The sequence below is a fragment of the Carassius gibelio genome, chromosome B25 (assembly GCF_023724105.1).
Source record: "Carassius gibelio isolate Cgi1373 ecotype wild population from Czech Republic chromosome B25, carGib1.2-hapl.c, whole genome shotgun sequence".
NCBI lineage: Eukaryota > Metazoa > Chordata > Actinopteri > Cypriniformes > Cyprinidae > Carassius > Carassius gibelio.
In genome coordinates, this window is record NC_068420.1 from 16,071,517 (window position 1) to 16,084,611 (window position 13,095).

Consider the following 13,095-nt stretch of genomic DNA (forward strand, 5'->3'; position numbering starts at 1 on the left):
AAAAGCAGATGGACATTTTAACTTCAATATTGCCTTTTTTTATATATTTATTAAAAATTTCCAAAATCCAAATATAATGAGAAAAATCAAACACATTTAATTTAATTTTGCCAATAATGGGATTCCATATTCTGCTGAGGTTTCCGCAAGCACAGATCTCTTGCGGGCCTGGTAATGGTTTATGAGTTTGAGAGGTAATGGGGAAAATTTCAGGACAATTGAGCTGAACTTGTGCAGGTTTAATGGAGCCATTTGGCTGATGGTGCTCTCTTGCTCTTTTCTATAACACTACTTTGTTGTTTTTCCTTTTCTGCCACAGATGGAGGTGAGTATGATACACAGTGTTGTTTTTCTCCTCTGTCAGGCCAAACACATGCAGACGGACTTGAGTCACTGACCAGCATGGACACACACACTCATACAATGAGTTAAAGTGTGAGAGAAAAGAGAAGAAGGGATAGCATTGAATTCCCTCAGGTTTAACATAATCCTCAAACACATTCTCACCATCTGTTTTCACCAGCTGTTTGAACAAAACAGAGGTCTTTGAGAGCCTCTTGAACGTCAGTAAATGAGAATGTATTTGCGAAGCACATTTGTTACATAAATGGCAATTAACGTAAAGATGTGCTTGTTCATCTAAGCAATTAATGAATGATTGTGACTTTAATAACCTGCCAGTCAGCACTAAGAACAGCGTTTATCCTCAAGTTATAGTTATTAAAGGTTGTGTCATCCTTTTATTATCATAAATAATACAAACTGCTGCCCTTACCAAAATTTCCCATGGTAAACAGTTTTTTTCTAATTTAAAAGAGAACTTATATTTGGCAAACGTGGCTTTTTTTTTTTTCTACCTTGCATAAATATATATATATAAACAGTTTCTGTAGAATATTAACATCTACATAGTGACTGGTGTTTGATGGAAAGTTCTCATTTTTGTACGAGTCTTGTGGTGGAATGTGATTTTCTCTGTACAGGAGGTTATTGGTTCGAATCCCCATCGCATGTTTTTTTTTTTCTTTCATTTTTTTCTTGGTTTATTTTGTCATGTCATACTATGTGTTTTCTCTTTCTGTGTGAATGTGTTCAATATCAGTAATGTACGTGATTTGAAAATGAGTGTCATGTTGACTTTGTTTGCTCATCCTCTCAGGTTCAGAGTGGGTGGACCCAGAAGACCCCACGGTGATAGCAGAGACAGAGCTCCTGGGTGCTGCTGCGTCCATCGAGGCCGCGGCCAAGAAACTGGAGCAGCTGAAGCCCAGAGCCAAACCAAAGGTATCCTTCCATCCATCCATACATTTTCTGAATCCAAACACACACACACTGCTGTGATCAGCCCGCCAGCACAGCTATGTCAGATCAGTTCCACCAAGGGCTGCGGGATCATTTCATTCCTGTTTTTGTATTCGGGGGGGGGGGGGGGTGTTATTTTTGTCATTTTAGGACTTCAAGACTTGGATGTGGTGTGGAACACCAGGATGTGGTGTTCTTGTTGGTGTTTGGGAAGTTTTGCTCACATCTGTGTAGCTTCGTCATTGTTTTTGTACGTTCAAAATTTGAGATCGAAAAGATCGTCTGGTTTTTGGTTTGTTGGGCTGTTTTGTGATCTGTCCTGCATCTCAATTATTCAGTAGTATCATGAAGTTTCGTTTTAGAGCATGCTGAAACTCATCTCCAAGAAGGTCAGCACTTTTTAGAAATGATTTTCCCTGAAGTACTTTTATTGTTTCATCCATCTGTATTATAGCTCAGCTGTCAGTGATGCTTTTCACCTAAAAACCATTCATCCACATTTTGCCGCTCAGAGCTGAAACCGTTTCCCCCCTTGGGTGTGTCAGTGACTCACATTTACTGCCACAGACAGAACACTGAACAGAGAGACAACATCCATCTATCGTCTTGTATATCTGTCTGTCTGTCTGTCCCTCCAGCTGCTCTTTAACACTCTGTCTCACGATGTTGTGTAAGTCGGATCAGGTTCATATATTCTGGAAAAAAGGATGAACAGGAGGCTGTTGTAATGTCGTGACCTTCAGTCCATTTCGACATTCATTGTTGATTTTTCATTCCATTAGCCTCTGCAGAGTCTGATAAACCACATTTCAAAGACTGTAGCACATTATAGCACATGAACGTGCTTGTTCGCTGTTACATGTTTTACAGTGATGCGGAAATTCAGCACATATCAGGATACAATGTCCTTGGTGTTTATTATCGCCCCTGGAGCTTTCGGTTTCCCCTATCTTCATTCCTCACTTCCCTCTTTAGCGTTCCCTCCTACTGTATATCTATCATTGTCTTTTCCCTGCTGTCCCAGCATGCCCTGCTCTCTTGTGTTCTCCTATCCTCTCCTCTCTTTCCCCCACGTTCTGGAGGTGAGGTAGACCTGGAAGCCTTTCTGCAGGGCTCTGTTTGATATGTTTGATATATTAGGTTGTTATTCTGTCCAACTATATATCAAACATATTCCTACAGTGTCCTGCTCTGTCTCCAGACTTGTGTGTGTTCTGTTTATGACTTGTTCATGAACGTGTGTGTGTTTTTGGGGCTTCAGACAGATCAATTTGTGTAGGTAGCATGCAAGGCTATGTCTTAGGTCCGTTAGAGTTGTGCCGTTTCCTTTGACGCTGTTGATTCTGAACAGTGTGAACCTAAGTGGCACCTCCATGCCACAAGGTGTCACTCTCAGATCACTTTGTCGAAGTTACATCTAACCTTTTCCCTATTATCAGCTTGGCTGTGTTTGAAATAGCATACTGCCATACTACTAAGACTATTATTGCAGTACAGTATGTAGTATGCTTTTTGCACCACATTTTCATTGAAGTTTTAGTATAACAAGAGCACATAGTGCACTTGTTGTAACCATCCATTTCCAGTTTGATAAATTAACTAGAAGAAATATCTGCAACATTTGCAATATCACTAATATTTATTTCATCATACTTTTAAAACCGAAGGGATTCAACATGCAAAGTAAATGTTATTTTCACATCATGTGACAACAGTGTGGCATACTGCTGTATGGTTTTCACTTGTTTTTTTTAAACAGTTATATGCTGTACAGTATACTGTAGGCTAGTATTCCATTATAGTGGAATAAAGAGAATGTTCAAAATAGCATATTTACCATAATATTTGTGATATTATTGCAGTATGCATTATGCATATTGTCATAGCATCCACACTGCATAGTTTACCGTATCCCACAATGAAATGCTCCTTCCATTTCACATTTCATGCATACAAAAATTAACATTGTGTACATACAATATGTACTGGAAATGTATTACAAGCAGACTAGTAATATGCTGGTTATGAACAAACTAATACTCTTTGTTTGTGTAGTGCAACATATGTAAATCTGTCTTTCAAAGGAGTTTGACATAATGGCTTGGTGAGAAGATTCTTGCCACTCCATTAGCATAGATAAAGCATTTCATCTTTATAATAACTGCATATATTTGTAGGAAATATCATGGTTTCATGTCTAGCCATCAGCCAGTGAGCCAAGAGTATTCTTTACAGTTAATAAGGCCACAATCTACAGTTTGTTACGTCTCTTGCTTTCTTATTTACGCAGCAAGCAGATGAGTCTCTAGACTTTGAGGAGCAGATCCTGGAAGCGGCAAAGTCCATCGCTGCAGCAACCAGCGCTTTGGTCAAATCTGCATCGGCCGCACAAAGAGAGCTTGTAGCACAGGGCAAGGTACTAAAATCATGGAACATAGGCTATTACATTTGTCTACTTTTACGATGTAGTTATTGCTATTAATAAGTAATTGTTTGTTTTAACTTGAAAACCTGAAACAGAAATTGCCTGCGCAATTATCTGAACTAGACGAAGCTGAAGCACTGAAATTATTAAATCTAAAATGCAATGAAAATAAAACATTGAAAACCACATAAAATTACTACAACTTTACAATTAAAATGAAGTTAACATTTTAAAAATAAAATCAAATGATATAATAGTATACAACATTATATAATAGGACATGAATAATACTGAAATGGCACTGCTACTTTAATATTTTTCTGTATTTATATTTTTCTGTAGGTGGGCTCCATCCCTGCCAATGCAGTAGATGATGGCCAGTGGTCCCAGGGTCTAATATCAGCTGTAAGTCCTTAAAATAAACAATTTTAATTGAAGTGAAATTTCTTTTTACAAGAAGCATCAGCTAAAAGACAATTATTCATTTAAACCTTAACCTCTTTCAGGCCCGAATGGTTGCGGCCGCCACTAGTAACCTGTGTGAGGCTGCTAACGCTTCAGTCCAGGGTCACGCCAGCGAGGAGAAGCTCATTTCCTCCGCCAAACAGGTGGCGGCTTCCACCGCTCAGCTGCTGGTGGCCTGTAAAGTCAAAGCAAACCAGGACTCAGAGGCCATGAGGAGATTACAGGTTACAGTCACTTGAATGATACAAAATCATGAGAGATCCAAGTGAATTATTCAGTTAAAAAGAAATTGGTTTTGTGTTTGCACAGGCTGCTGGTAACGCAGTGAAGAGAGCGTCTGACAACCTGGTGAAGGCAGCGCAGAAAGCGGCCTTTGATAAAGCCGAAGACAACAGCGTGGTGGTTAAAACCAAATTCGTAGGAGGAATTGCTCAGGTGAGATTCTTTCCGGTTTTTGAATATCCCTTGACTTCTGAAGTAATGCTGTGCTCCTTTCAAAAGAAATGTGACATTTATGGATTTACCAAGCCGTCAGCCGGGTTTGAAAGCTGTGGTTTTGTACCAAGCATCCACAGCTGCCATCTTACACTGGGCTGCCGTTTCCGCAAACAGCTCATTTTCACATTTCATCCCGGGCCAAATGCACATTAATTAAAGACTGTGTGTCTGCCCATTCAAAGCTTCCTTCCTCCCAGAATGCTTTCATGTCTTGTGTTCATCTTGAAAGGGCATTGGGATATTGTGAACATCAGAGAAAGCCCGTTGAGTGTTTGCATGCAACATTGAATCATTGCCAGCACAACAAAAAGAACAGTCAGCCCCTCTTCAGATGCTCAAGACTTGATCTATCCATCTCATTCCTTAAATGCACAAAAATTTTACTGTCTTTGGAAAATATAAAGGGATGCCTATTGCAGATCCAGTCTCATTTTTTTTCCAGCATAGTTATGCTAAAATTACACATTGCACTAAAGAATATGAATCTTTTTCTCTCTTTCACTGAGACAGCAGCTGAAGGAAAAACTAATTAAAAAAAAAAACCTGAAAGGAAACGCATCCCTTGGCTGTAATTTGTAAGCTTTATTTATGTATCATTGTACCACAAACGATTTGGCTGTCTTCACCTAAGGAAACTTGTTTTAAACAATCCACAAGACTGATTAGAGAACGTTTTTTAGATCTGAAACTTCAACATTGAATACAAACATTGGAACTCATTTTTGAAACATGAAAATAAAGAATTTCTGTGTGCATTGTTTAGAAAACAGTTCTTAAATAAATTGTTGAGTTTATGCTTGGAATGAGCAGAATAAATCTTTGTAAATCATTCTTGCATTCATGTTTACACTCATGCAATGCAAGCGTAACTAATTTGTTCAAACCATTCATAATGATTTTCAATCAGGCTGCATTTATTTATGCAGAAAACACAAGAAAAAAAACATTTTTGGTAGCTGTTGCTAAAAAAAAAAAAATATGTAATCTGTTGCATTTGTCACCTTCATGCATAAAATGAGCAGAATTCATTTGTTTAAGCCATTTTTGCAGAAATTGCATTCATCTGCATTTGTTGCATTTATACATCACAAGCAACCAAACCTGTATAACACATTATTGCATACATTGCCACAATGATCAACAGTCAGGTTTTATTGATTTGTGCATGAAACAGAAGAATGCATTTCATAAAACCTTTCCATTACAGTAATTTGTTGCATTCATATCACATTCATGAATGCAACAAGAACAAGTTTCCCATTTCATTTGCATTTGTCGCTTTCAGGCAACACAAGTCAAACAAATTTCTGTAAACGGCTTTTAGTAAACCTTTGCATTCATGTCACATTAATTCATGAAACATGACCAGAAATAATTTGTGGTTCAAAAGCAGTAAACCATGAAACCATTCTTAATTTTTCACAAATATTGCACATTCAGTGGCTAATAGTTTTGCATTGTTTCCAGATCATTGCCGCTCAGGAGGAGATGCTAAGAAAAGAGAGGGAGTTAGAAGAAGCCCGGAAGAAGCTCGCCCACATCCGACAGCAGCAATACAAGTTCCTGCCCAGCGAACTGCGAGAAGACCAGAGCTGAACACGCCTCGTCTGATTGGACGCGACGGATCATGATTGTTACGGATGATTGGCTGCTCCTTGTATGCAGAGCTAGAGATGTCACACATCATTGATTGTGTAACTGTCAGCTGACTGGTTAAAGTTAAATGTGATTGGCTCACACGGGATTAGCGCCACTGACTGGCTGTATGTTGGAGTATGAATGGATTTCCTCTTACATAGGGCTGATATTTTATGTTCGTGTTTTTTTGCGTGACTGTGTGTTTTACGTATCAATAGTATGCCACTCATTGACGATAACCTACCATAAGGATCTCGATAACTAAACTTACACAATGCTAGTGCATCAAGTTTTATAATGTGAAACTCTTAATATCTGAACCTGGCAGCCAAAAACAAGACAAATTTTCCTCATGAAGTATGATGTCAGACCGTAAGCTTTCATTATTCGCACGAGTCGCGTGACGATAAGCTTCGAACGCCTCTAGAATGCACTGCTCGAGAATCCCACTCTAGAACTGTATTATGTGGTTATGAATTATAGGTAGTTATAAGGAAAGAATGTTCTGGTGTGCTTTGTCGTGTTATTTATTGTTAGCAGAATTAATAGAGTAGCTTCCCGCTTCTCTTTGCGTTTGTTGGTCTAGTTGTGGGCTAAAATGAGGTTGATTCATGCAATTAGAGTCCTTTTATTAAGTCCTCTCTTCATACCTCAGCTGTGGCCCAGATTATCACATTTCCCATGATTCCTCTGTGCGTCTAAACTTAGTCAGGTGGACAGGAATGAGGTTTGCCCAAACACAACGGATATGTTTGGAATAACACGCTATCACACTACTCGTACCATTTCAGATGGCATTCTGTATCCCATAATGCAATGCCAATTGTCTTTTTTATTTTCATTTCTGTTTTATGAATGAACAAAATGTAATACTAGCCTCAATTTTGGCTGGCATACTAACCAAATACTAGCCTTTTTTTAACACGAAATTGGATGAAAATGCAAAAAAAAAAAAAACTATTATAGGGAATAACAGTATACGTAGCAATGTTATATCCCACAATGCATCGTGGTTCTTTTTTTTCCAGTGTAATGAATTGACAAGAAATAATACTAGCTTCAGTTGCCATAATACATACGTATATTTTATGTGCGTCAAACTTTTTGAAACCTTTTCTATAAAATTTGGATTAAAATGTGAAACAAAAAAGTAGAAAAATTTACTAGACATAATTAAATGTGCATAAAAATAATAATACGGTCATGTTTCAACACAACACAACACGCTACACTACGTTGCACAGTATGCAGTATGAAGAAACTATATAACTATATCCCACAATGCAGTGCGCTCAAATTCGTTTTTAATTTCCAGTGTGATGAATAAACAAAAACCTAACACCAGACACAGTTTAGGCTGAATTCAAAATACTGTAGCATGCTACATATCTTTTATTCGTGGCAAAATGTAAAGTGAATCTGAAAAACCTTTTGAAAACCATCCGAATTAAATATGAATAATTATGAGGTTGTGCGTCAACAATTACTGTTTGCAAACTGTGCACTATTTAACATACTATTTTTTAAATAGTAGATCGTAAAAACATGCTGGCATTTCATTCCGCTACGCAAGAAGAAAAATTTTACGCAAAATGCGCCAAACAAACTACGTGGTGACGTCATGTGACGACAATGCACACTTACCGTTTTAAATGTTTATTATCAGTAAACGTAATAATAATCCAGACTGTTTCACATACTGTTTTTAAAACAATAGTAAGCACTATATAGTATATACTGTGCAGTATGCAGTACGCAGAGCGCTAGTATTCCATTCCAAACGCAGCCAGAATCTAGTGTTGTACTTTCTAATATCACAGTTCTCTTAAACGCACAGCTGTTATGAACACAGCGGGAAGCGCCACATCAGTAGCTTTGTTGGATTCAATGGCGTCAGTGTAGTCTTACCTGCAAATAACACGTCTCTTCTGCTTATTGTGTGCTTCGTGTGTGTTTAAGGTTTGAAAATCCCAGTGGAATCTTTTACGAGGGCGAAATTCCCGTTTCATTTCCTGTTTGCATTGTGGCACTTACAAGCTGAGAACTGACCGTTGTGACTTCAGATCTGGACTGCATTGTGTCATAGTGCCTTACTCTGACTTTCTTCAGTAGCTCAGTGTGTGCAAGTTGCTCTTAAATGCTGCTTGCGGACCAGATTTCACTGGAATTTAATGTTTAAGTGTTGGGGATCAGCAACAGAGCTCCGTCTAACGATACTGAGCAAGTATAAACCTCGTCCGTCTTCAGATGTCTTTTGTCCTTTTCAAACTAGCTTTGGATGTGTACAGCGTTGCTTCCAGTACTGAGGTCTAAAGATGCACTTGCCTCATACTGCCGCACCATGAACTGTTCAGACTTTTAGATGAAAAAAAGTTAACAAACCTTGATTAGGAAAAGGAAGGATGTGATCGTTTCTGTCAGCACTGACTGCTTTCAGCTTGTCCACGTGAAGAAGAATATTAAAATGTCCCAAAAAAGAACAAGGTCATCTTGCTTTTCATTTCAATAAACCACTATGTATGAAGTTTTGTTTGTTTGTTTACTTGGAGATATAGCTATAATGAAGATATTGCAATATGTGGTTGAACATGTGGTGTCTTTCAGTGGAGCCGAAGAAAACAGCAAGAACTATCGCCTTCTTTTGACATAGAGTTAGGGCTGTCTTTAATCAACTGACATAGTCACATTAATGATAATATTAATAATGAACATTAAAATGCTGTATGTATAATATTTATCTGGTCATGAAAGTATTTTTTGTATTGCCCTGAAAATAAAGAGTTTCAACAAAGTCTGATTTGTGAAAGCATTTTTTGGGGAGGTGGGCGTTTATAATTAGACAGGATTTTGAATATTATTAATAGTACATTTTATTTTAGTGTCCTTGTTACACATCTTACATGTACTTACTATAGTAGTAACAGAAAATTGTACATAAGTACAAGCAACTATTTGAGAAACCAATTCCTAACCTTAATTATATAGTAAATATTGGTTAATATTTATTAATATCAGTCAGTAATTAGTTGTATAATAAGTACACTGTAATGAGGGCACATGCAACAATTGTATGTAATATATTTAAATGTAATTATTCAGTTGTATTTATTTTTTAAATATATACAGTACAGACCAAAAGTTTGGAAACATGACTATTTTTAATGTTTTTGAAACAAGTTTCTTCTGCTCATCAAGCCTGCATTTATTTGATCAAAAATACAGAAAAAAAACAGTAATATTGTGAATTATTATTACATCTTAAAATAATAGTTTTCTATTTGAATATACTTTAAAAAAAATATTTATTCCTGTGATGCAAAGCTGAATTTTCCGCATCATTACTCCAGCTTTCAGTGTCACATGTAAGATCAGTCGATCACATGATCATTTAGAAATCATTCTAATATTCTGATTTATTATGAGTGTTGGAAACAGTTCTGCTGTCTAATACATTTGATGAATAAAAGGTTAAAAAGAACTGCATTTATTCAAAATAAAAAAATTAATTCTAATAATATATATTCTAATAATATATTTTCTTTACTATCACTTTTTATAAATTTAACACATCCTTGCTGAATAAAAGTATTGATTTTATTTAAAAAGAAGAAAGAAAGAAAAATTACTAACCCCAAATTACTGACCAGTAGTGTATATTGTTATTACAAAATATTTCTATTTTAAAAACGTAGCTTTTTTTTTTTTTTTTTACTTTTTATTCATCAAAGTATCCTAAAAAAGTATCACATGTTCTGAAAAAATATTAAGCAGCAGAACTTTTTCAAACTTTGATAATGAATCATCATATTAGAATGATTTCTAAAGGATCATGTGATAATGATCCTAAAAATTCAGCTTTGCATCACAGAAATAAATGATAATTTATAGTATAATACATTTAAAAACAATTATTTAAAATTGTAATAATATATCACAATATTACATTTTTTTCCCTGTATTTTTGATCAAATAAATGCAGGCTTGATGAGCAGAAGAAACTTCTTTCAAAAACATGAAAAATAGTAATGTTTCCAAACTTTTGGTCTGTACTGTATATATATATAATTATTAACAGGTTTTAATGAACTGTGAAAAAAAACCTTTCTTGAAAAAAGAAAATTGTAAAATTATTATTATATAATGTGCCATGGTTATATAACCACAGTTTTACTACAAATACCATGGTTACCATGGCATACTGTAGTTTTTACTACATTAGTGTATTGTAGTATAATATACCCTGTTGTTGTAGAAAACTTAGTACAGTATTGGGTAAAATAATTTGTTGATATTACTAGAGTTGTTCTATTACTACAGCCACTATAGAATAATTACATTAAAATTAATTCAAGTACTTTAGTGTGGTTCAAAAACGCTCTAGTATTTACTAGAAATTATTATAGTATTTTTTCGTATGGCAGTATATTTTTTACTCTTTTTTTTCAATTTCGCACTGTAAATTAATCTTAAATTAATAATCTTAATAGTCTTTTTTTATCATAGAACTATATTTTATTTTATTTTTATACATATCTACAATAAACCGCCCAGAAAAGCATAGGAATCTACAAACTTTTCTTTAAGTTTGACATAAACTAGACTCAATAAATAGCTGAGAGACTCTTCACTGAAGCAGACTAAGTCTGTCGAATTCTCTGAGGTAATTATATCCAAGTAGTCTTCACTGAACCAAGCAAATGCTTACAGATGTTTTTACGACTGTCATAAACATTTAGTCACAGAAATGTGTTCACAGGCTTTCACTAACATTTTCTGCATTTTAATCTCATAAATATCCGAGCAGCATAGTTAACAACAGCCGTGTTTGTGTAGCGGTAGATGCGACACATTCTCTCCAGCAGGTGTCGCTGTTACTCCTTCATCTGTTGTGGTCTCGGGCAGTCTGGGAATTATATTGTGGATGGCTAAATTACAGGCTGTGTGACCAAAAAAGGACATGTGGCAGCTTTTGGTTCGTCTCCCGAAAGCGAACTATAAGAGAACAGCATGTTCGACCAAAATGGGAGAGTAAAAAGAGGGTTAAATCAAACATGAGGTGAGATGAGGTGAGACAGCATTAGTTAGTCTGTTAGTATCCATTAGTTCCCGTATTCTAGATATTAAATCCAGAGAGAGGAAGTCCAGCAGACTAGAGTAAAGCTTGTTTAATGAGCACCATATTAGGCTGCTAAAGTGTATTGTATGAGTCCAGCCTACTAAAAAAAAAAAAATGTGGAGCCATTCAGTCTCTATAAAATGCACAGCACACAGCACTAGTAATAGGAGGGATGTTTTGGGTTTTGGCTCAGATTGAGTCCAAAATCCATTAGATTTAAACCCTTTTCCTTCACTATATAAATCTGAATGTTCACTAAATATTACCGTTCACACTGTAACTATTATCAGGAGCTCCGCTGAGGTCTGTATGTGTGGAGCGGCGCTGAACCTGAGCTGCGTGACTCTTCTAAAGTCTGATCTGAGGCATGATGGGAAACCTCACTTAATGATGCGAACCCTGTGTGGACTCGCCCGGTAACTCGAAAAACCCACATTCACACATGCAGCAAGATCAGACTGTATAAAGTACTGTTTAAAGGGATAGTTCGCCTAAAAAATACAACCTCTGTCATTTACTCACCCTCAAGCCTGAACCTTTATGACTGAATTTTTTTCTGCAGAAATGGGTGTCTGCCTCTTTAAGCCACTGTAAAACCAATATTTGTTGATGCTGAATATGAATATGGGGTGGACACACATGCCTGGATGATTATCAGTGTTTATAATGAATGAACCCAGCTTTTCACTTCACAAGATATTACTGATGGACTGGAGTGGTGTGGATAACTTGTGGATTATTGTGATGTATTTATCAGCTGTTTGGACTCTCATTCTGACGGCACCCATTCACTGCAAAGGATCCATTGAAGAGCAAGTGATGTAATGATACATTTCTCCAAATCTGTGATGAAACAAACTCTGGGTGAACTATTCTTTGAAGGACTGTAAAACTATTTGCAGTCCATTGTTGTTTATGTGCTAATATTGTGTGCTAATACTCAACTGTATGAGCAGCACATGCCGTACTGTCGGTTTCCTGTCAGCTAGACACATTTTTGTTAAATTAGAGGCTTTGTTTAGATTGCTGTAATCGTACCACAGGAATGACGCTGGTATTGAGCAGGCAGTGGTCACATTTCTGTCTGATATGCTTCAGTGATTTATGACTCACGAAGCTGCTAATGTTTCAATGTAATATTTGTTAAGCAAAAATGCTCTTCTCAGAGAATCTTACACACGGGAATTTCTATTTTTACACATTTGGTTCTTGAATTGATTAAGAAATGACGTGTGAAGTTTAGAGGATGGAATGCAAGTTGGAATGTTTCAACCTTCTAGAATTTAGTAACAGGAATCTCAGGCTTTATGTTTAATTAAAAAAAAAAACATTTCATTGTTAAAGTACAATGAAATTTTCATTGTTTTGTGAAAATTGAATTGGCCACACATCAGGGTTATTGTAGTTAACTAAAACCACTAAAAATAAATAAATTAAATACAATTTCATTACTTTTAAATAACTACAAATCTATATGGACATATTTTTACAAAATGACAAAAAAAACACAACCAAATTACTAAAATGTTGACTTAAAATTGAAGCGGAAAATATAAAAATGCAAATTAGCCTAATTCAAAATGTCAATAAAAGCTATAATAGTACCTTAATGATATTAAAATAACACTGGAATACATACAGGATATGGAAT

At 36.0% G+C, this 13,095-nt stretch overlaps 1 protein-coding gene across 2 annotated transcripts in view; it reads left to right on the plus strand.

Annotated features, from left to right (window-relative positions):
• tln2b (talin 2b) overlaps positions 1-9,119 on the plus strand; it is a 159,830-nt gene extending 150,711 nt beyond the window's left edge. For both annotated transcript variants that reach the window (XM_052597186.1, XM_052597187.1), the window contains 6 exons: positions 1,160-1,284; positions 3,593-3,718; positions 4,070-4,132; positions 4,234-4,416; positions 4,502-4,627; positions 6,158-9,119. In XM_052597186.1, the coding sequence (XP_052453146.1) occupies positions 1,160-1,284; positions 3,593-3,718; positions 4,070-4,132; positions 4,234-4,416; positions 4,502-4,627; positions 6,158-6,286 (752 nt within the window). In that variant the 3' untranslated portion in view covers positions 6,287-9,119. The remainder of the gene's footprint in view (positions 1-1,159; positions 1,285-3,592; positions 3,719-4,069; positions 4,133-4,233; positions 4,417-4,501; positions 4,628-6,157) is intronic.
• Positions 9,120-13,095: the final 3,976 nt, after the last annotated feature.